This window comes from Megalobrama amblycephala, linkage group LG2 (assembly GCF_018812025.1).
Source record: "Megalobrama amblycephala isolate DHTTF-2021 linkage group LG2, ASM1881202v1, whole genome shotgun sequence".
In the NCBI taxonomy this organism is placed as follows: domain Eukaryota; kingdom Metazoa; phylum Chordata; class Actinopteri; order Cypriniformes; family Xenocyprididae; genus Megalobrama; species Megalobrama amblycephala.
In genome coordinates, this window is record NC_063045.1 from 55,709,902 (window position 1) to 55,734,609 (window position 24,708).

Consider the following 24,708-nt stretch of genomic DNA (forward strand, 5'->3'; position numbering starts at 1 on the left):
TGAACTGTGTTCACTGCATCAACTGCGTACAAGTGTGAGGGTAGAGAAGAATTTTTTGAATAAAGTCTTATTTTTGTTTTGTTTTTGCGCACAAAACGTATTCTCGTCGCTTCATAACATTAACGTCGAATCACTGTAGTCATGTTGATTATTTTAATTATGTCTTTAGTACTTTCCTGGGGTCTCATTTATAAAACTGTGCGTAGGATCCCTACTAAAAGTGTACGTACGCGCAAAAGCTAAATTCTGCGTACGCACAAAAAAATTCAGATTTATAAAACCATGCGTACGCCAGAACCTGCGCACAAATCCCTTTATAAACCTCAGTCAGCGGAAGATTGTGCGTACGTGCATCTCCACCCCGTCTCCTCCCCGAAATCACCATATATGGAGCTTATGACGCCTAGTTTTACTATGCATAACCTCATCTGCATATCATTTCCATACACGTTCCCATCCACGTGACACCATAGTTAACACCGTCAAAGGTACAAGACATTGGAAAATATTAGATATGGATTATAAATGCCATTTGTGCCACACATATTGATAAAGATCATCCAATATCCTCTTTATGTTTTAGAATAAATATATCAAAATATCGATAAAAACAAAATTATATAAAATACTTAAGATAAAGGTTTTAGAATAGAGCTGATTCATTCATTTCCACTGGCCAAATAGTATTTTAATAGTTTTAAACAATTCAAATCAAATTTATACAGTTTTGCTGATAAGGTGAACACATCTTTTAGGAAGTTTATAGGCTATTTTTAGTGGAAACAGATAGGCCTACTTATTTATTGCAGTCGTCTGTCTCGGCGCGTCACTGACAAAGTATTTTAAAAAGAAAACATGCTAATCTTACCGTTTTCCTCATATTATATCCTTCAAATGGTAATTGTTTGAAGATCCCTCACACGACATCAATACCTTATTATTGGACCTATTCAAACTAGACAACGGACCGTTCGACCAGCAGTGTCTTCCATAATGTCCAAGTTAAGTGTGCATTGATCATCGTTCTCGCTAAAATATTTTGTCATACCATCTGCAGTTTAGTTTAAAGAGGAATTATTGTGCTCCCAGCGCTCCTCGCTGTCATTAAAACAGCGTGTCACAGGAAAAGTGATCGAAAGTAGCACATCTACTATCTGAATTCATATCACTTTTGTTTAACTTCTGCTTAATGTAATTTCAGTGCTTATCGGCAATAGTGAAGTGTAATATTAATGTAAATGTTTATCAAATGAAAACGTGTTTCCACGCGAGTTTAAATAATTCTTTTATTTATTTAAACTGTTATTGTGGACATGAACTATATTTATGATTATGACTCAGAATGAGGATTTAAAGTGGTTTTCCTTCATCTGCCGTCAGTCCCTCAGCTCACCATCAGTGTCGCCAAACTGCTCTGTCTCCAAAATGTTCGTACGCACGGCTCAAAGTTTGCTTAAAGGTGCGCACACTCTCCCGTCAAGTTTATTTTTATAGATCACAACCTTTGCGCGGGAACTGGCGTACGCACGTTTCCAGCCCCGTTTTGTGCACGCTTTATAAATGAGACCCCTGGACCTTAAATGATAGTAATTACATTGCTTTCTATTGGGGATAAAATAAAAAATAACTCTTGGATTTCATCAAAAATATCTTAATTAGTGTTCTGGAGATGAAAGAAGGTCTTACGGTTTTGGAACAACTTGAGGGTGGGTGAGTACTTAACGACAGAAATTTCATTTTTGGGTGAACTAACCCTTTAATTTTCCCAGGCTAAATATATTTATTTTAGGAGTCAACACAATCAGGAATTTTGTGCAAGGTGAAAGATTTCCCAACAGATTTCGCAACAAGTTCAGAAAGCTGCTTGGTTTTTTGTGTACTCTTTCATTTCAAAAGGATGTCTCCTCATAACAAGTGAACAACCTTTAATATTATCTGTCAAAACTAGCAATTTGTTGACTGGATGTGAATGCAGCAGATATCAGCTGTCCTAAACTGCCATAAAATCATTAGCAGACCAATGTCTGAACCTACCGTTTAGGGTTGTATAGTCTCAAACTGTGTTCCACCTGAAAAATTAGACTAAAAGTCTGGGTAGTGATCTGGGGTAAATTGTGGTGCTGCCGCTGTAGTGATGAGTGCCATGTGACCAGGCTTTATTGTCAGCCCCTATGGGAGAGCCGGGAACAGTGAAAGAGCCTGACCTTTTCCAACCAGCACGAACCCGACAGCTCTCAAAGCCACCCGACGGGAACAAACGCCCCCGAAAAACACAAGACAATGCTAAAATATTGGCAAATGAAGAGGCAGGGACTGCGCTCAAAACATGTCTGTGCACTTGCGTAGAGCTTGCTCTATGAAAACAAGATCTAAACAGACTTCACAACATGACCTTTAATAACAGTATGAACTGCTATAATAACGACAAGCTTTGAACTTCTGTGTAAAGCGCAAATCAGCTTTCCTTTCCTAACGCAGGGGCTGAAATATCCTGCTTCTGACCTCAAAACTGGGAGATACTAAGATAAACGGGTCACAAAAACTGAGGTGTTTTAGTGTGTGATGGCTGTAAACAAGAAAGATGCATAGCAATTACTGATTTGGCATTAGCTAGTAATATTAGCGATTGGATGCTCTTAGCATGAGAAACTGGTTAAAGGTGCTACAGAGGATGTTTTGTTTTATACATTTTTGCAGTATTACTTGAAACTGTCTTTACTAACTGATAAAAGACTATTTATTAGGTGCACTGAAAGGAATAATATTAATATACATAATTTGTGCACGAGGTAGGGCCTTAAAAACATCGCGTAGACGATTGGCCCTCTGGCTTGTCAATCACTGCCATGACATTCCTTGTAGGAGACGTGCGCGGCTGCGCGCTCCAGTAACTTTCCACACTACAGGCGCCGCATGCAATGTTTTTGTCAGGAGACAGGAGTAACAACTGCAGATTATGAGTTACCTGCGGTGAGTCCGACATAATGAATCCACTAACACGACACAGCGAATGCCAGTGGTAAACAAACACTCGTGCACGAGTTTTGGGAGGCGTTCCCTCGAAATGAGCTGTGAAGGAGGGGGGTTGTTCTTACGCATTCTTTCTCAGTCGACGAAAAGATCCTCTGTAGCACCTTTAACATAACCATTAACATCTGCAGGTACACTTATTTTCAAAACACTTCAAAGGCACATATTACACTGTTGTAGCATTTTATTTTTTTAAAAAGATAGTTCACCCAAAAACACTCATCCATGTGTCATTCCAAACACGTAAGATGTTCATTCATCTTTGGAACACAAATGAAGATATTTTAATGAAATCTAAGAGCTTTCTGTCGCTCCATTGACAGCCTATGCAACTACCACTTTCAAGCCCCAGAAAGGTAGTAAAGACATCATTAAAGTAATCCATGTGACTCCAGTGGTTTATCCTCAATTTTATGAAACGACGCGTGTGCTGTTGCGCAAAAAAAAAACATCATTTACCACTTCATTTACAAAAAATTGATCTGCAACATGCATTCACGCAACAATAGCGGTTTCCGTCACCCTGTTTTTATGCACATTTTGAAGTATCGCATCAGAAACGAGTGAAAAAAATGTGTCTATGAAGTTTCAGCTCAAAATACCCCATAGTTTTTTTTTTATTTATTTTTCTAACTGCCTATTTTGGGGCATCATTAAATATGCGCTGATTCAGGCTGCGGCCCCTTTAAATTCTCGTGCTCCCCGCCCCGAGCTCGTGCTTGCCTTAACCAGCATAAACAAAGTTCACACAGCTAATATAATCCTCAAAATGGATCTTTACAAAGTGTTCGTCATGCAGCATGTCTAATCGCGTAAGTATGGTATTTATTTGGATGTTTACATTTGATTCTGAACGAGTTTGATAGTGCTCCGTGGCTAAAGCTAATATTACACACTGTTGGAGAGATTTATAAATAAAGAATTAAGTTGTGTTTATGAATTATACAGACTGCAAGTGTTTAAAAATGAAAATAACGACAGTCTTGTCTCCGTGAATACAGTAAGAAACGATGGTAACTTTAACCACATTTAACAGTACATTAGCAACATGCTAACGAAACATTTAGAAAGACAATTTACAAATATCACTAAAAATATCATTTTATCATGGATCATGTCAGTTATTTTTTCTCCATCTGCCATTTTTCGCTATTGTCCTTGCTTGCTTACCTAGTCTGATGATTCAGCTGTGCACATCCAGATGTTCTGCTCTTGTCTAATGCCTTGAACATGAACTGGCATATGCAAATATTGGGGGCGTACATATTAATGATCTCGACTGTTACGTAACAGTCGGTGTTATGTTGATATTCGCCTGTTCTTCGGAGGTCTTTTAAACAAATGAGATTTATATAAGAAGGAGGAAACAATGGAGTTTGAAACTCACTGTATGTCATTTCCATGTACTGAACTCTTGTTATTTAACTATCCCGAGGAAAATTCAATTTTTAATTCTAGGGCACCTTTAATTTGCAAAAAAGTTTTTTTGCTTGCTTGAGGTGATTTTTGACATGTGCGAAAAACGTTAATGCGAATAATGGGGGAAACGCATTTGCCGAATAAATTCTGACATAGCGAACATTAAACCCACATGACTAATTGTCTGTTTCCGCTGATGGTGTTGTAACAGACATGTTATACTTTTGATTCTGTTATGGTTATTATGACACATTAATCCTGGATACTGGCGCTCGTCATATGTGTGTGCAATGCATTTTCCCTTTTGATGCTTGCCATAGAAAGACAACAGCCATGCACACTTTTGTAATGGAATGTCGCGGGTTTTTTCGGGGTTGCCCTCTCACGTGTGTGACACTTCATAAAGTCGAGAAGAGTTCAGACGGCTCTTGTTTATTATTTAATATTCATAAGTGTTTAGGCGAAGCGTTCAAGAATGCTCAGTCACAGTACTGTTTTATTTACTGTAGGTGTTACCATACCATCATCATCCACTCGAACAACATGATGGAAAAAATCTCATAAAATCTCATAAAATTGAGATTAAACCACTGGAGTCACATGGATTACTTTGTCTGTACCTTTCCGGGGCTTTAAAGTGGTAGTTGCCTAGGCTGTCAATGGAGGGACATAAAGCTCTCATATTTCATTAAAAAGATCTTCATATGTGTTCCGAAGATGAATGAAAATCGTACGGGTTTGGAACGACATGAGGATGAGTAATTTTTGTCATTTTTGGGTGTACTAACCCTTTAAGCATTTTACTAGAAAATCCCAGAAAGCATAATAATGCACCATGATTAGCTTGTATTCTGATCTCATTTTTAATTCAGCCACTTTTTTCCCCACAGATAGGCTACCATTTTAGGACGAAAAAATGGCAGTTAATAATTCATGGTAAATCGTTAGCCATTGTTCTGCCATGTTGAAAATTTACTTTCCATGTCAGATTAAAAATGTCACTCATTTTTCTGATGTGCATCTCTCAGCCAGGCAGCTGTATTTCTGCCTTTTCGAAATATTTTACTGTGACAAAAATGAAGTACAATTTGTTAGATTAAAGAGTGCGACACATCTTACCTCGGTCTTTTCTTAAAGTTCGGTACAGCCAAAGTTTGAAAGTTTAATTAAGGGCTGTTTATGTGATTTTTCTCTGTCCCCCACAACTTCAGCATAAATGATGCTGCTTGATGTTGGGCCGGTGCCTGTGGGTAGGACCACATACTCGTGGGACATTAAAACGAGCATTTCAACTCTTGTTCATGCTTCAGCTCTTATTAGAAGCTTGATTAAAACTTCCTCCCCTGAGACACTCCCGCTAAGTCTTACAAAAATGTTCTCTTGCCTGGATTTAAATCTCAGTACAGACAGAAGACACACAAAATAGCTCGTAATCGGTATCACAACACGTTTATTTGCAGAAATAAATATCATTGTCAGTACAGATCGTGTTGTATGGATGTCATCGGAAGAAATTGTGTGTTCTCAGTGTGTGTGTTTGAATGCGATTTACTCTTCATTCAATGAATGCGGAGTGGAGTGTGCAGAGATCAACATTGACAGAGCTTTTGATTGTCCAGAGCTGATTCGCCTGTTGGATCTCTGATGGAGGCACTTGGTTGTTTCAGAGCAGCATAGGGGAAAAGTGTCCTTGCGGTCTTGAAGTAGCATCTCGATTGCCTCCAGCTGGCCTGGAGACTTGAATCGCTGAGTCGGATGTCAGTACCCAGCTGCATATCCTCCCTTACGGGGGTCTGACTCAGCGCTGAGGCCAGCACTGTACCGCACCACGGCTTGAACCACTGCGCCCGTGGACTTCAACACCTCCGTAACATGGTTCTTCTGGGCAAGACCCTCCAAAACGGCCTGTGGGTCGAGTGGGTTGTGCTTAGCCAAAACGACATGTGTATTCAGAACAACCAAAGAAAATATCAAGAAAATATATGGGATATGTTTCAGTCCAACACTGAAAGAAATTGCTGTTACAAAAAATTCATTTTGGGGTACAATGTGACCAATAATAAGTGGTTACACTCAAAAACATGCCTACAGAAATATACAGAGCTACTGCAAAACGGAAGTTCACTGTAAGTGGTAGTCTTTATAAGAATGCAAAATTTAAAAGAGAAAAAAGAAAAAATAGGGAACATTTACAGTGTGAATAACATGCCCCCTGAAGTTCTGTATACACTTTTCTTATCACAAGTACTTTATTCAGATGAGAAGTATGTTGTACATGACCTCAGCAATTTCTTATCTTATGATATAGTTAGAATGACACCTGTATTACTTCACTCACCTTGTCAAAGTCGGGCTCTCCCTGTGTGGTGTTTGGACTGAGTTGATTATGAATTCTTGGGTCTTCTATCGCTTTCTTCAGGTCATATTCGAAGAACAGTGCATTTAGGATCACCTGCGCAGAAGATGTCAGTTATGCATGAGATGATAAGGTTTAAACTATATCCAGCATAACTTTCTGGACTACAATAAAATGAAAATGCACCTGAGCCACTGCTGTGGTGATCTTTGTTCCTCCAGAGGCTCCAACTACCATTTTAACATTATTGTTTTTGTCTAGCAGGATGGCGGGACACATAGAAGACATGGGCCTTTTATCTGAGCAAAGATGTGAAGCAACAGGGTTACCAAACTATTAAAACAAAATCTTTAAAGATGCACTAAAGTTCATGGCTGTGTTTGAAATAATGCTTGCTATTTGCAAAAGTATTATTTGAAATGGTTAAATGCAACAGTAAAATTTTGATCTTTTAATCTTGTTTGCATAAGAATAAGATGTTAAAATAATATTATTTTTCATGACTTATTCAAACGTTATTATAAATTATTATATTCATATATTAAATTATTTACATTTAAAATATTTATTGTATTAAATACTATTTAAAAGGATTTATTTAATATTCAAACAATATTTAAGTATTAATTTTGTAGTCTTTTTAGAGTAGTAATTTTTAATAATATATTAGCCAAAGGTGAGATATAACATTTAACAATTTTTACTCTAACTAACGTGGTGTCTTTTATCATATTGTTGCTTTTATAGAAGCTGTAAGTCACGTTTTACAGTGATTTTACCACCAATAATGATAATAAGACATGTATTGCCAATGGCTGTGATCATGTTTTCTCACGTGGGACAATGAAGTTGTTGGGAGATGGAGGAACTCCAAAGTTGTTGGTGATCAAGGGAGAACTGAAGTCATCCATCTCGTTGTTTAGTAAAATTCCTGTTGAATTTGACATAAACTTGGAGCCAAAACTGGGAGAGAAGAAAGATGCCATTTACAAATATTAAAAGTGATTCTCCTCCCAGCTTTTTGGATATTACCTTTAGCTATTTGTGAATGTAAAAGGTCTGCAAAGTTTCAAAGATCAAAGTACATGATAAATTGAGTTGCTGCATCCTAAATCTTAAAAGTGCTGCCTTCGGAAGATACATTCCAAGGTAGGAAGGCATCAAGGCACTTCCCAATCCAATGTTAGCTTCACTTCCTGTCTCCTGAGATACCATCTGATCATCTGAACAATTTTTGAAGGCAGCATAGATGTATCCTTCGCTACCCTTTACCCTTTACCCTTTAATCTTATGCATTCCATTTGGTGACAGCTGAGCTAAAAATAAATATGGCATTGTGGTTGGTGGTCAGTTTCTGTGTAAATGTACATTTTTGACCAGGTGTCATTTCTAGTAATTACTATTGTAGTAATTATACATTTGATTAATTATCACCAAAGATCCCTCTTTTTTGCTTTTATGCTACCTCAGAAGCCTGTCCGAGTTTTGTGATATCTTGCTGCCTGCAAAGTCATTGCCTGATGGGGCAGCAAGGCAACAGGTCAGCTGTCTAAGCTTTAGGACGCAGCCATTGTCTCCCAAAATAAAGAACAGATTCTGAAATGCCTGAAACGAGTCGTCAGTAAAGACAGTATTACTTCCTGCACAAGCCTAACAAATTTGTAACAAATTTGCATAATGCCTATGGTCTTCATTGGCTGCCTACAAACAACATCTACTTTGATTCACCCTCAAACATTGTAGTTGTAGCAGAGGCCTGCAAGACTTTGGTTTGTGTTGTCGACATGTCGAGAAGACGCTGTTTTCTGCTCTGCTAAAGCAAATCCACTTTGCATGCACTTCCGAAGGATGAGGACTCAGACTCGAATTGATGCAGTAAAACCAACTGCATCATTATTGTTCGTATCACTGTGTATACGAATGCTGAGGAAGCTTTCGGAGCCAAAATTCATAAATGGTAACAGGCGTTTCGTTTCCAACACGCACTGTAAGAGGTAGACCAATCACAACAGACTGGGACATCTGACCAGAGGAGGCTCTTGGAAAGAAGGGGTTTAGAGAAACTGAACCCTTGATTGAACTGTTTCAGACACTGAGAAAATAGATGCTGCAATGTATATAATGAGAAAATTAAAGTGTTTTTTGAACTTGGATGCATGTCAACCTACTGTAGGAGACAAAATTAGGAACCTAAAATGGGAGCTTCTTGAGTAACCTGGAAAGTCGTGAACCTAGCATAGTAGGAGCTAGTCTGGCTATCACCAGACCAAGCTCAATTTAAAATTGAGTGATTTACAATCAGATCAACAATCCGGGTGTTTGCAGAAGCAGCAATGGCATCGAGCGATTTTTGCAGGTTGTGCCAAAAACATGAAAGTGAGTGGTATTTACACCCAGTCAAGCGATTTGTTTGCTAAACTTAAGAAGTCATTCAGCATCGTCGAGAGGTTAAAAGGCGACTCTGATGTTCTGGTTCAGTGTAACGTTAAATGAATGCGGAATATAGCCGCCCTAAACTACGTCATTGTCATGACAACCAAAAAGAATTCCAGTCAGCTCAGGCGGCGCGAGATTCAAGAAGCAGGAGACGAAAACATATAGAGCAAATAATAAAAATATTGTCTATCAACAAGGGGCATTGAAGTAAAAGAGTCCTGTACTCACATCGTGAAGCAAACCACCAAAATAACAGCAGAGAATCGTCGTGTGTCATCAATTGGCTTTCGCCGTTTGTAATCCTCCTATGAAGAGACTGTCGGATCAACGCTCTGCTACGTTTCTCTCAGATAAGGTAAATGCTTAACACAATCGGCGTTACTGTGATTGTGCATTGTTATATTGGAGTGACGGGTAGATCAGATTGAGTTTGAAAACTGCTTGCCGTCGCTTCTCTATCGTCATCGTGTTATACCCGCCAATAGCGAGCAAGGTGGCTAAGCCAGTCTGTGACTGGTTCCCGCAAAAATTTAAGAGATGCAGCAGAATTGAATGTACGGGTTTCCAGACTGAGTTGCCGGGCGAAATCAAATCGCCGGCAGATCAGGCTGGGTTTACCCAGACTAAGTAGGAGCACTAAGTAAGCCAATCATAGGCTAATTCCCCTAAAAATTGTAAACTGTTGTGACTAAATAATGACTGAATTTTTGATGCCTATGTTGGAGAAAACATCTGCTTGGCAAAGAAAAAAGGCAAATGCTCACTATAGGTTGATGGTGCTGGTGGCAGCGACCGCGCTGCCGTCTTCTGCCACCACTGACACGTGCGACGTGCCGTGATTGTCGGGAAGGTAGAACTCGGGTTCATAGTAGCTCTCTTGCTGAGTCGTATTATCTGTGATCTTCTGAAGTATCATGTCAGCGTAGCCCTTCGAGGTAATGTTCTGGATGAACTGCCAGAGAGAAAGAGGATCACAGATCATTACTGTGGCCCTGCTGGCGGCACAATAATCTACAGCTTGAAAGAACAGCTGATCAAAAGAGTGAACACACAATGAGCCGTTCAATAGCGCACTATTTTCATGCTCTGTGATTAGTGTGAGATACAGCGTGTCGGTTTCAATAAAGGCTTTGATCACAACGAGAGAGGCTAACATATGCCAATGCCATCTGTCAACCTGAACAGCTGCTGAAGATACATGTGAGAATTTTTACATTGAAACAACGCATTTTGGTTGTGGTTTAGAGATTTCGGTGATTGAACTAATGTGAAAGCACCAAATGAAATTACTAAAACTTTAACTAAAATTAAAAATGAAAAGATATACAGGTTTGGAACCACTAAATGATGACAGAAGCAACCAAAAAACAACATTGATTAACTTTCATAGTTCATAACTTACATCAGAGATGTTGAGAAATTGTGGATCCCCCAAGACGCTCCTTTTTGCATACGCAAACCGGAAGGCCTCGACTATGCGATGATAGGTGAGGATTTTATTTTCAGTGGTGGAGACACTGTCTGGACTAAAGTTGTAACCTGAGGAAAGAGAATGAGAGCTCAGTTTAGATTCACTACATTGATTGTTCAACCATGATAAACTGCTGTCATATGAATGGCTAGAACTGCCAATCATCAAGATGGCTGCCATAGAAAGGTCTTCAGAAGCCTGACGACATATTCATGTGAAGAAATGTTCAGTATATTATTTATTGTGACGTCAATAAAGTCAAATGTAACTGTTGTATTCGTCTTATCAAATCTGAATATGCAGAAGCACAAATGAGATGGAAAATTTCAGTTCTTAAAGGGGACCTATTATCCCCTTTTTTGTTTTTGGGGTCTACTAGAATACGTTTTCATGCCTGAATGTTAAAAAAAAAACACATTATTTTTCAAATATTTTACACTGTTGCAGCACCTCTTTTCCCAGTCTGTCAGTAACGCTCTGGGTAGCGTTTCCCAAAAGCATCGTAAGCCTAAGTTGATCGTAGCGCCATTGGTTTCAATGGAGCTACGATCAACTTAAGCTTACGATGCTTTTGGGAAACGCTGCCCTGTTCAGTTCCTGTCTCTATGAAGCCCCGCCTTCAGAAAAGCGCAGTGTGCTCTGATTGGTCGGCTGGACCAGTGTGTTGTGATTGGTCAACTGTTTCGAAAATGTCGCACCTCTTACCATAACGGCGAGTTTTAACAGACTACTAAATAACTCAACCAGGCCTCGCCCCTTTTTTGAGTATGTTTTGAGTGGGAAATATTAAAATGAAGAATATTGTGATGTGTTCGTTCCCAGAGGAAAACTCAAGACTACAATCGAGGCATTTCAGGGAGTTCAGAAACAGTCCTTACTGATATAGAGAATAACTCTCTTTGGAGTGACTTTGTGCTTTTTAACTTTGCAGACATTTTTCATGTTCAAACAGCAACATTACACACTACAGAAAGTTGAAAATGTAAAAAAAAAACAAAAAAAACATAACAGGACCCCTTTAAAGCCAAACAATTCTGCTGAACTTTCTTCAAAACATCTCATTACATGTTCCACAAAAGAAAATAAGTCAAATGGGTTAGAAAATTACATGAGAATGAGTAAATGATGACATGATTTTCAGTTTTAGGTCAACTATTATTTTAATATTGGACAACTGACCCAGTTTTGCTGTCTGAAAACATCTCAAATTGTCAGACACGTCTTTTTGAAATAATTGAACAATTATGAGAGTTTCAGCGTGGAAGATGTTTCATAACTTCTGAATAAATAAAGCAACATTGTGAAAAAAACAAGTGCTAACAGTGTTTATCGACAGCCGTGCCCTGTCTGGCAGCAACTTAATGACTAAGTATCTCATCAGTAAAGCTACAGTGTGGGTGTTTAAAAAAGACCAAGACACAGAGCTGCGGAGAACGTCCAGCTCGCCGCAAGAAAGCAAAGCTGATGAATCTCAAATGACAGGCTGTTTCAGAGTATCCCCTGCTGGAGGAACCCCAAGGAAAGGGTCGGAACACGCTGACTGCATAGATTTTTCCATGCTTGGTTTGTGTCCAATTAGTGGCAAACAGCCCACGATAGTGTTGGTGTGGGAGACAGGAGGACAGGCATGGTGGAGTGAAGGGTGGAGGGATTTTAATAGCTAATGGCAAAAAAAAAAGTTAGGAAGTTCTGAAGTCTCATCCTCCTCTGACACCGTTCCACATGAGAAAATGGTTAAGAACATTAAAGATTGACTAATGGTCATTGTGTAATCAGTATCAACTGGATGCTTCCTCTTCCGCCACTAAAAAGACCAGATTAGACCGGCGTGAATTTTCATGCTGGTCCACTTTGGTGATATGGAAGCTTGTTTCTGCCTCAGAGTAAAAATAGTTCACATTGTGAGATATAAAGTCACACTGTGACATATAAAGTTGCAGTTGTGAGCAGGGTTAGTATAGTTAGAACTATACAACTGAAACTAAAACCATAAAAAAAAAACACTTAAATAAAATAAAAGTTAAAAATGAAAATAAAACATAAAAAACTTAAAGGGTTAGTTCACCCAAAAATGAAAATTTTGTCATTATTCCAAACCCGTAAGATTTCGGAACACAAATGAAGATATTTTTAATGAAATCTGAGTGATTTCTGTCCCTCCACTGATAGCTTCGCAACTAGTTATTTGACGCTTCATAAAAAGATCATAAAACAAATACATATGAATCAATTGGTTTAGTCCAAATTTTCTGAAGAGACACAATCGCTTTATATAAGATGAACAGATTTAATTTATGCTTTTATTCACATATAAATATTCATCAACTCACACAGTAGTTGTGGTAAACGGAAGCTCAAGCATGTTCACGTGACTTACGAGAACCAATGAGGTTCATTCTCTTGTTACACAGCACGTTTGAGCTTCTGCAAGAACCAATGAGGTTTGTTCTCGCGCATCGAGCAGGTTCGATTGAGCTTCTATTTATGTTTGCTGATCAGTGTTTATATGTGGATAAAAGCCTAAATTCAGCCTGTTCATCGTATAAAGTGATCGTGTTTCTTCAGAAAATTTGGACTAAACTGCTCAATTCATATTGTTTTATGACTACTTTTTGAAGCATCAATGTGGTAGTTGTGTAAACTGTCAGTGGAGGGACAGAAATCGCTCAGATTTCATTAAAAAGATCTTCATTTGTGTTCCGAAGATGAACGAAAGTCTTAAGGGTTTGGAAAGACATGAGGGCGAGTAAATGATGACAGAATTTTATTTTTTGAGTTAACTATCCCTTTAAACTTATTTTATTTCGGCTAGTTTTCAAGGCAATATTTCTCATTTTCATTTAGTAATGACGTATTAAAAATAATTACAATTAAAACTGAAATAAAAATTATATAGACATTAAAATAAACAAAAACTAACTAAAAAAATTATTAATAATTCAAAGTGTAAATTTTAGCGGCATCTAGCGGTGAGGTTGCAAACTGCAACTAACGGCGCATGCTCTGTAGAGTGTTTGTCCGTTTAGGGCTGCTGTAGAAACATGCCGGCGCATAATGGCGACTTGACATGGAGGGGGATCCGCGGTGTATGAGATGAGATAGAAGTGGCTCATTGTAAGGAAATAAAAACATAAAGGTTTATTATGTAAGGTCTTTATACAGCACTGAAAACATAGTTATGTATATTATATTGCATTTCTTTCAATAGATCCTCACAAATTTTACACATTGCACTTTTAATAGAAACTATAATAGTATCTCAATGATACTAAAATGAAATATTCTTTCAAAACTGACTTATATTTATATTGCACAAAAACAATCACGATCACATATTGGAACAAATTTATGCTTAGTAAATACACAAAAAAAAAAAAAAACACCCTAGTTTAGGCTATGTTATTTAAATTGTAGTCTATACATTAAAGGTGCCATCGAACGTTTTTTACAAGATGTAATATAAGTCTAAGGTGTCCCCTGAATGTGTCTGTGAAGTTTCAGCTCAAAATACCCCATAGATTTTTTTTAATTAATTTTTTTAACTGCCTATTTTGGGGCATCATTAAATATGAGCCGATTTATGCTGTGCGGCCCCTTTAAACGCTGACGCTCCCCGCCCACGGAGCCCGCGCTTGCCTTGAACAGTGCATAAACAAAGTTTACACAGCTAATATAACCCTCAAATGGATCTTTACAAAGTGTTCGCCATGCATGTGGCATGCATGCGTCGGATTATGTGAGTATTGTATACTGTTATATTGTTTACATTTGATTCTGAATGAATTTGAGGCTGTGCTCCGTGGCTAACGGCTAATGCTACACTGTTGGAGAGATTTATAAAGAATGAAGTTGTGTTTATGCATTATACAGACTGCAAGTGTTTAAAAATGAAAATAGCGACGGCTCTCTTGTCTCCGTGAATACAGTAAGAAACGATGGTAACTTTAACCACATTTAACAGTACATTAGCAACATGCTAACAAAACATTTAGAAAGACAATTTACAAATATCACTAAAAATATCATGGATCATGACAGTTATTATTGCTCCATCTGCCATTTTTCGCTATTGTCCTTACTTGCTTACCTAGTCTGATGATACGGCTGTGCACATCCAGACGTTAATACTGGCTGCCCTTGTGTAATTCCTTTCATAATGCTGGGAACATGGGCTGGCATATGCAAATATTGGGGGTGTACACCCTGACTGTTACGTAACAGTCGGTGTTATGTTGAGATTCGCCTGTTCTTCGGAGGTCTTTTAAACAAATGAAATTTATATAAGAAGGAGGAAACAATGGAGTTTGAGACTCACTGTATGTCATTTCCATGTTCTGAACTCTTGTTATTTAACTATGCCAATATAAATTCAATTTTTCATTCGAGGGCACCTTTAAATGTTCCAATTTCAAGCACAAAAAAACTGTCCAGGACTGTCCAGTGGGTAAACTCTGCACCTACCGCTCAGGATGTTGAGCATCAATGTGAGGACTGGGCCGCTGGCAGGAGCATTTGGTGTCACCATTGTGAATTCACCCACGGTAGCGCTGGGGGGGTTTTCATCCAGCAAGGGTTTGTAATCTCTCAAGTCCTCCAGAGTAATAATCCCCCCTGCAACACACACGACACAGACGCCCGTATGACGCATTATTCTAAACAACTTAATGAGATCAAACCTACTGAGTTATCGATTTAGTCATTAATAACCAATTGTGTGTCATCCTTCAACACCTCTGCCTGGGTGGACTATTGGCAGCACTGCAGGAATTAGTGGGTTGTAAAATATTTGGAAATCAATGAACCACAGCACCCTCAGCCACAACAGAAGCTTAGAAACTGCTTAGCATCTTTAAAACACTAATATGGGCAGTCAAGTACATCTGACTTTAAATGAAAGATGTGGCTCTATGCTTAATGTGGTTTACCATAGCAAACTGTAAAAAAAGAAAAAATCCATAATTTTCACAAAATAAAACTGGCAGCTGTGTTTGCCAGAATAATTCTTTAAACCAGTAAATCCAACAGTCCTTTTCTGCCGCTTCTAAAATCTGTTTTTTACATTTTACAATTTTACATACAATGACAACCACTATAATAACAGTGGTGGTAAATAGCAAACCACATGATGACTCAAAGTTCAGTACAAGTAGTTTTTCCACAAGCTGATTTCCACACTAATATATAGAAGGTGAGTCATGTAACACACATGACTCTCAAATAATGCAATAAACATCCGTTTAACAACATAAGATGCAACATAAAAGCCAAATGTACATAACTGATAACAAAAACGGTCACATTTTTTACAGTCTTTAAAAGTTAAAATTGCAATCATTTTTTTACAGTGTAGAATGTATTCCTGGATCAACATTTTAGTCAACCAATCAGATTTTGAGTTAGATTAGGGCTTGAGACTTCAAGAAACTTCTTTTGGGTTGGCTAAATCAGGGGTTTTCAGACCTCCAAATATGATAATGCATTTTCACTTATACAGACCCATTAATGCAGTGTTTGATTACCGGTCAAATGTTTGGAATAATCAAGATTTTTTTCATGTTTTTGAAAGAAGTCTTATGCTCACCAAGGCTGTATTTATTTGATCAAAAGGCTGTTTTCTATTTGAATTTTGTCCTGAGTGTCACATGATCCTTCAGAAATGCTTTCAAAAAAGTACAAATTCTATTGAGTATATATATATATATATATATATATATATATATATATATATATATATATATATATATATATATATCAGATTGTCCTTCAAAAAAAACGACCCTATAGGTCGTTTTTCAAGCATCTTATTTTGACCTATATTTACATTTTAAAGTCATGCGTAATGACAGTACTGACAGTGTCGTGTTACGTTTGTCGTCATGAAATGACGTATGACTGTTGTTACCAATCAAAATGCGTGTTCATTTAAATGCAATGTGTGGACTTTTTACACCATTTGTCCTATTTCTATTTAGCAAAATTAATTTTTTATTAACAACACCCAGCGTTGGGGGGTTACACATTACAAGTAACCCGAGTTTATGTAATCAGATTACTTTTTTCAAGTAACAAGTAAAGTAACACATTACTTTTAAATTTACAACAAAATATCTGAGTTACTTTTTCAAATAAGTAATGCAAGTTACTTTGTTTTCCCATTTATTTACTGACAGTAAGTGCAGAGGTGTTGAGTGCGCTGTCTGAACAAGATGGTTATTGTAGTTCTAGACTAAATGTGAACATGCATTTAATATGTATTTAATCTCACTTCACTAACCAATGTCTTTGCTGCTGTGATGATCCAGTTCAACCAATCATTTGGTGTGAAAGAGCCTTTGCATTTGCCAAAACATTTTCATTTTCAACAAGCAAGCCCAGCCCAGGTGAGAAAAAGTAACATAACGCATTGCTTTCTATAAAAAGTAACCGAGTAACATAATTACTTTTTAAGGGAGTAACGCAATATTGTGACGCATTACTTTTAAAAGTAACTTTCCCCAACACTAGTCCAGATTTTATATGAGCTGTTGATTCTAAATAATGGATAGACAGACATATGTGGGAATAAAAAAAACCTGCAGCTTGGATGTCCCTCACAAGGTTCTCAGCAAGCGGTCCGTTGTAGAACGCATCCGGCCCATTCTCTGCTATGACCTCGTAAGTGTCTGCCAGTTTTAGAAAGGTGATGGTGTCATTTTCCTGCAGGATGTTTCCAGTGGAATCGCAGAACACAGAACTAAAAAACAAAATAATCAGCATGTATAAAGCTTGTGGATAAAAGTAGATATCACATATCACACATTAGATTATATAAAAAGAAAAATTACTTAGTGCGCCATGTTAAAAGTGCTAAAAAGAATATGGATTTTTTTTGTAAGGTAAATATCTTGGTTGAAAATATCTATGTGTGCTTACCATAACGTCTTATCATTCATAATGGTATTTCTGTTTGATCTAATGGCACTGGCCAGTGCGCTGCCAACAGGAAAGCCGTTCCTGGCCAGTTCTATGCTTGGTAAAAACAGATCTCTCCATGGAAGCTTGCCATGTCGTTTATAGGCCATCTCATACCCCCGAATCTCTCCAGGAACAGCGACAGACAAACCACCTGTGGATGAATTTTTACATGCATGATTCCATGTGCTAGTATCTAAAAAGACAGTGTACTTATTTGAAATATAAGAAAAATTCAAGCCAAGTAATAAAAATGCAGTGTTTCCAGACTATAAAAAACGTCACCAAATGCACTCGATGACAGTATGTTGTTGTGAAATGTCCATGTGCACACTGTACTGAGATACAGTTTTATGGCTTTCCTCAAAAAGTCCTACGTTAACTGTATGCAGAGCCTATTATACTCTGAGTTATTGATTGTTGAAATTGTGTTGATAGTTTTTGATGGTTATCTCTCCATGCTGGCACCGTATCACAAGGCCAGTCATCGTGAGAATCCTGTTTCAACAATGATTTCCTCAGTTTATGTAATGTAGTTAATGACTACCTTTCTGGGAAAGGTCTGTACTGTTTCCAAACATGTCTCTGGTTGCGTTTTCAGGGGCCGTCTCACGTGCATTGATGGTTTCGACTTTTCCTGCAAATAAATAAATAAATAAATATACTCACATACATATTAGTGCTGTCAGTCGATTAACAAATTAACTAATTAATCACATTTTTCTGTAATGAATCGCGATTAATTGACCCCAACAAAGTTTTTAATATATTTTTATATTGTAATAATTTCACATTTAATCTCCAAATTAATGTAGAAACAACATAAAAGCAGTATATTTTAAATATTTGATCTAACAGGTAGGAAATAATAGTTAAGAGCAGTGAGTGATTTTCTTTTTTCTTTTGTTCTTTAATTAAAGCTGCAGTCCGTAGTTTTGCCTCTTTGTCGCCATCTCTGTTTGAAACCTGCAATTGCAGTTGTTTGTGGAATTATTATCTTTACGGGCATTGTGCCTCGGCGGATGAATCTGATGTTTGCTGTCAATCACCACATCGGTGTGGATACTGTACTTTGGAATCACAGATTGTAGTCTTGGAAGTGTGACCAAAATAAGAATTTTCACCAGAGAATGTCATCTGAACAAGTAAGTAACATGTCTGCCACTATTGTTTTGACCAACTGAAGGGAAAAAAAGCATTACAGTAAAATCGCACTGCCAATGATGATTAAATCTAACGATCGCTTAGCTCATATCATGTCAAACCAAGCGAATTATTAATATTGTCATACTTTGTTCTGAAATTGTTAATGTTAACAACATCAGCATTGCATGACTATGTGTATTTAGTGAGTATTAGCGTTACCTGTAGATCTAATCTCTAACATTAATTTGGCATACCATACAATCCGCCACCAAAATAATAAGTTTAATTGCAGATGCTGTGAGAAAAGTCTATAAATGATCCGTCTCACATGCGATATAGCCTACTAGCTGGGACTCGTTTACAGATGTGATGCGATGACGCAGAGACAAACGGTGACATGCTCAAATTTCCTGTGAAAACCCACCAGTACCACCCAAATTATAAGGTAAGGAGAACACTGGCTGGTTATGTACATGCTGAAAAATTGATTTTGAATAATTTTTAACCAAAAAAAGTTGGACAGCAGCTTTAACATTAATGGAAGACTGTAGCAAGTTTTATTAGGCTACTGTCACTTTAAGACCTGCCACACATGATGTCGATCTGCATCCTATTTTCACACAACACTTTACGTTCATTTAAGACTTTATTAGACTTTAAGACTGTGCTTATGAGGATACTCAAAAAAAAACGGCATTTTGGCAGAATTTTATTTGTTTTTTGTCCGTTCAAGCGCGAAAGAGAACTCAATGCGGTCTGAAGGCGCTTTTTGTGCGCATGAGTCGTGTGTGTCTGTCAGACAGGAGATTCACGGACAGTTTTGCCTCTAATCGTGCTTGAATGGTTTGAATGATAGCATCATTATGTAGCTAAGCTAAAGGATGACGGAAAAACGGATGCTGCGTTAATTGCGTTAAATATTTTAACGCGATAAACTGAAAAAAAAATTAATCGCATTAAAGCGTTCATTTTGACAGCGCTAATAAATATAACAGTAATAAAATTAGGTCTTTAAAGAAAACATGTAACGTACATGAATTCTTCATATAGGCTACACACAGACACTGCAGACCGATGTGTCAGGTTGAATCAGACAGGTAATGGTGACTGCATACCTGTTTTGGCATCATAAATAGTGAAGAAGAGCCCTCCTCCGATGCCCATGCTGTGGGCATTCATCAATCCCACGCACAGCAGAGCAGCGATGGCAGAATCTACAGCGGAACCGCCTCTCTTCAGGATGTCCCTGGAGTGCACACAGAGAGGGCATTTGGCATGCAAACCTGGGTATGATCATTTTAAATCAAAATGCGACAAAAAAAAAAAAAAAAGAGTTTGCTGACAAATGCCACAAAAAATATTTCAAGAAGAGTGACAAAATGTGCGTCGACAATTTTATTTATATTTTATATATAAATATAATATATATTTTTGTTATATATATATATCCATGCATGTGTGAGTATTTATATATCCATAATATACACAGTACACACACACACATATATTATGTAAACACAAACTTTTATTTTGGATGCGATTAATCATGATTAATCGTTTGACAGCACTAGTTTGCAATATGTCAGAAATTGTCCAAAAAAAACTAGTTTTCCCTAACATAAAAAGTACAAATGTGCAGTTAGTATCTTAAAGGGATAGTTCACCCAAAAATGAAAATTTGATGTTTATCTGCTTATCCCCAGCGCATCCAAGATGTAGGTGACTTTTTTCTTCAGTAGAACACAAAAGATGATTTTTAACTGCAACCATTGGCGTCTGTCAGTCAAATAATGGGAGTGAATGGGAACTCGATCAATAAGAGTCGAAAAAACTTGCATAGACGAATCCAAATTAAACCCTGCGGCTCGTGACGACACATTGATGTCCTAAGACACGAAACGATCGGTTTGTGCGAGAAACCGAACAGTATTTATAGCATTTTTTACCTCTAATACACCACTATGTCCAACTGCGTTCAGCACTCGCTTAGTGAGGTCTGATCGCGCTCTGACAACGGCAGTGATGTCTCGCGCATATACTTCAATGAGTGCGAGAGATCACTTCCGTTGTCAGAGCAGTTGGACATAGTGGTGTTTTAGAGGTAAAAAATGATATTATAAATACTGTTCGGTTTCTCGCACAAACCGATCGTTTCGTGTCTTAGGACATCAATGCGTCTCACGAGCCGCAGGGTTTAATTTGGATTTGTCTAAGCAAGTTTTTTCGACTCTTATTGATCGAGTTCCCATTCACTCCCATTATTTGACTGACAGACGGCAACTGTTGCAGTTAAAAATCATCTTTTGTGTTCTACTGAAGAAAAAAGTCACCTACATCTTGGATGCGCTGGGGGTAAGCAGATAAACATCAAATTTTCATTTTTGGGTGAACTATCCCTTTAAGGATCTCTTTCTACTTGATGTGACTTTTAAAATGATGTTCATCAGTGTGCTTCGATTCACTTACATAAAACCAGATCTAAATCAAGTAGATTGTTTACTGGCATGAGGGCGGGGCAACCTGTCACTCACATGACATCGACCAATAGCAAACCACAACCATCCAATGATTCAATCAATTCCCAATGGACAAAATCAAGTCCCGCCCTAATTTTTTTCTTGTTCGAGAAGCTGTTTCACTCAGATGTACATCACAATAGGGAAGAAAAGTCTGTTTCATGCTGACTTTAAAAATAACTTTCGTTGGTGTGATTGAGGATGTATTGATGATTCAGCTAAGAAAATCTCTGACGTAAATAAAACGGGTTCATTTTTAAGTTAACAAACCAAACATCTTTACAGTGTGCTCCTCATATGGCCTTTGCTGTTTATTTACAATAATATCATTTCTGATGATATTTTAATGAATTAATTTTTATTTCAGCTTTAAGATTCATAGATGGCAAAAAGTGCATGTCAATCAAACCTGCCGATCTCTGAGCATGTCCCAGCATCTGCTGCCACCGCTGCCTTGAAGTAACCAGTTTCAGGTTCAGGAGAGGCCTTCTTGCCCTGAACAGAAAAGAATACGGCCAAAAACGTGCCGACTGCAGCCAGCAGCAGCAACGTGAGGCCCAGGACAGTAGACTTCTGCACCATTTTCCTGCAACATGCATCAATTCAATTTCAATTCACATTTATTTGGATAGGGCTTTTCGCGATACATATCGTTTCAAAGCAGCTTTACAGAGAATGCTTATCAACACGTGTCTAGTTCTCTTTTGCTGGTGTATATAAACTGCTTGTTTATGTTTTTATGTCACCTTATCTGCAAGCAATTCTATCCTTAAAGAGTTCTGAAGTCAAACTGAATGTGAATTACTGATTTTAAACAGATTAGATTAGTTTTAACTGCTAATTGAAACAAACCATGGACTAACTATCCCAGAGAACAGATAAGATAAATGGGACATGTGCATTCTCATATAACCATGACCTGGTCATATTAACTTTTGCAATCAATGATTGTATAATGTAAGTTATGCTTAAAGGTGCCCTTTAACCGCCTCTAACCATTATGTAACACATCATAATTCATAAAGCAGAAATACAGTAATCACTGTCAAATGCATATATATCTATGAAAAATTTCAGTCAGGATTCAGGGTCCATTACAGACTTACAAGTGACTTAGCTTCTGACCAATGCTGCATCTCAATACTAGTTTTACTTGAGCTTAGTGCTGTATTTGATAATATAGATCATGACATGCTCTTAGATCGATTACAAAATTACACTGGTATTCAGGGACAGGCATTTGGGTGGTTTAGATCGTACCTATCTGATTGTTTCCATTTTGTTTATTCAAACAGGGAATTGTCCAAGTTAACATCAGTAAATGATGGAGTGCCACAAGGGTCTGTTTTAGGCCCTCTGCTGTTTTCAGTATACATGCTGCCTCTTGTTAATATTATTAGAAAACCTGGAATTAGTCTCCAGTGTTATGCAGATAATACTCTGTTATATTTACTATATGTTTATTTGACCAGATGAAATTTCTAAATTATCCAAGTTGACAGAGTGTGTTAAAGATATAAAATATTAAATGACCAATAATTTTCTTCGATTAAACTTGGATAAGACCGAGGTATTACCTGTACAACAGTAATCACTGTCATGCAAGGAAGTTAATAAGAAACATCTTACAGCTGCAGATTGAATACACTTACAACATTTTCTGCTGTCTTGCTAAATACACAGTCATGGCATATTTGCAACGATTATGCATTCAAAATGCATGCAATAAATTGTTCTCTATTAGTATTCCTCAGAGGAAATTAGCTAATCATGATTCTCCATTGCTTCTAATTCTAGTCTAGTTTTTCTATTAAAAATGTAATGAATTGATGATTTGATGATTGTACACATGCTTATTTGGTTCCCAGTGTAAATCAACCCCTGATTCAAAAAACGAGTACTATATAAAGAATTACAAAATGCATCCTGGCTCTTTCGTATTCTACATTTTGTTGCTTAATGTAGCTTTATGTATCCCTGCCAAAGGCAGCAAAATTTCATGCATTTATAATTTGAAAACTTGGAATAAAAAACGGCTTGTATGAAGTGAAATCCTCCTCAGAAAAGCGCCTTTTCATAGTTTCAAAGCTCTGCTACTGTCCACATTAAATCCTGTCAGACTGTGCTGTGTGTGGGAACGAACTGCAGCACATCTCAGAGAAACCTGCAGTGCCTGCAGCCAACAAAATTAAACCCACCACACAAGAGACTAGAATTTTCTCACACACAGAGAAAAGAGCAAGAGATTGTGTTATTTCCTCCTACAAATCGCAACAAAAGAGTGAAAATTACAATCCTCTGCGTTCGGTGTGTGTTCCAACATAAAAGATACAACAGGAAGGATGCTGCATAATATTTTTTATACAAAAATGCTTTGCTTTGTGTGAGAAAATAGTTGAAGCTCTCATGATGATTCAATTAAATTCATAACTGATGAGTTTAATGTAGATTGTGATTTGAGTATATGGAGTATCACCTACCTGTAGACTTCACAGGCCTCTTGTAGAGTCTCCTATAGAATGAGCCTCCTTTCCACAGGCTGACGGAGCCAACGCTGTGAACCTCTGGCTCTCAATGTATAACTATCATGAACATCAAACTTTAACCAAATCACCAGTGGAATCATCCATAATTGTTTTATTGACACTGGTGTAAAGGGCACAGGTAGTAGTGATGGTAAATTCATGTAGACTGAAAAAACAACCCTAGCAAATGTTTCACAACTACAGGTAGCTTTTTGTTACTCTATCACTTGTATTCACACATTTGATCTTTGAATGGTTAAGCCTTTCATGTTCTATTACATTTGCCTAGGTCTAGTGAATGATTAACTATAGCAAGTTTAGTCAGTCACCACATCGGTGTTCTACATAACGTAGACATCAAAAACACAAATGGGCCAACAGTATATTCAAACTAACAGGGAATGTTCTCAGAACATTCTGGGAAGGGTCCCTCAAAGTTGTGAACAGTGTTAATAGAAGGTTTGTTCAAGTTATAGGCCTACAACATTCCCAAAACATGGTATTGCCGTGGTCTAGAAAACCAAAGATTTTGAATTGATTAGATGCCTCTGTATTTATTATGGTCTAATTTTCACTGTGAAAATGAGACCATGGGTACCATGATATTACTATGCTTTTGGGGATGCATCTTGACAGTACTACCCATACTTTTTTTTTTTTTTTTTTTTTTACAATAATACCGTGTTAATATTCTTTGAAACACTGTGTGGTACAATGTAAAAATCCGAATACAGGCAATTTCAGTATTGTGTCAGTATTGAGAACTATAGAACCGGTTAATAGTGTGAGGCCGACACGAGAATCTTTTCCCTTGATAATTCAGGAGCTAGTAAGTCACATGTCCATATTTCCTGTCGG

General features: G+C 37.5%; 1 protein-coding gene across 2 annotated transcripts; it reads right to left on the reverse strand.

The window, feature by feature from the left end:
* Positions 1–5,881: 5,881 nt before the first annotated feature.
* Positions 5,882–23,952, reverse strand: ggt1b (gamma-glutamyltransferase 1b). Of its 2 annotated transcripts, XM_048181028.1 has the most exons (13): positions 23,806–23,952; positions 21,735–21,911; positions 19,925–20,055; positions 18,211–18,300; positions 17,625–17,817; positions 17,285–17,445; positions 15,174–15,323; positions 10,644–10,780; positions 10,006–10,193; positions 7,641–7,768; positions 6,992–7,104; positions 6,788–6,901; positions 5,882–6,354 (listed from the first exon to the last, which is right to left on the reverse strand). In XM_048181028.1, exons 2-13 carry the CDS (start codon positions 21,905–21,907, stop codon positions 6,208–6,210), a joined length of 1,725 nt encoding a protein of 574 aa, XP_048036985.1. In that variant the 5' UTR covers positions 21,908–21,911; positions 23,806–23,952; the 3' UTR covers positions 5,882–6,207. The 2 variants fall into 2 exon arrangements, with proteins under 2 accessions (XP_048036985.1, XP_048036987.1); XM_048181030.1 differs by lacking the exons at positions 17,625–17,817; positions 18,211–18,300; positions 19,925–20,055; positions 21,735–21,911; positions 23,806–23,952 and having other exon boundaries at positions 17,307–17,430.
* Between the last annotated feature and the right edge of the window lie 756 nt (positions 23,953–24,708).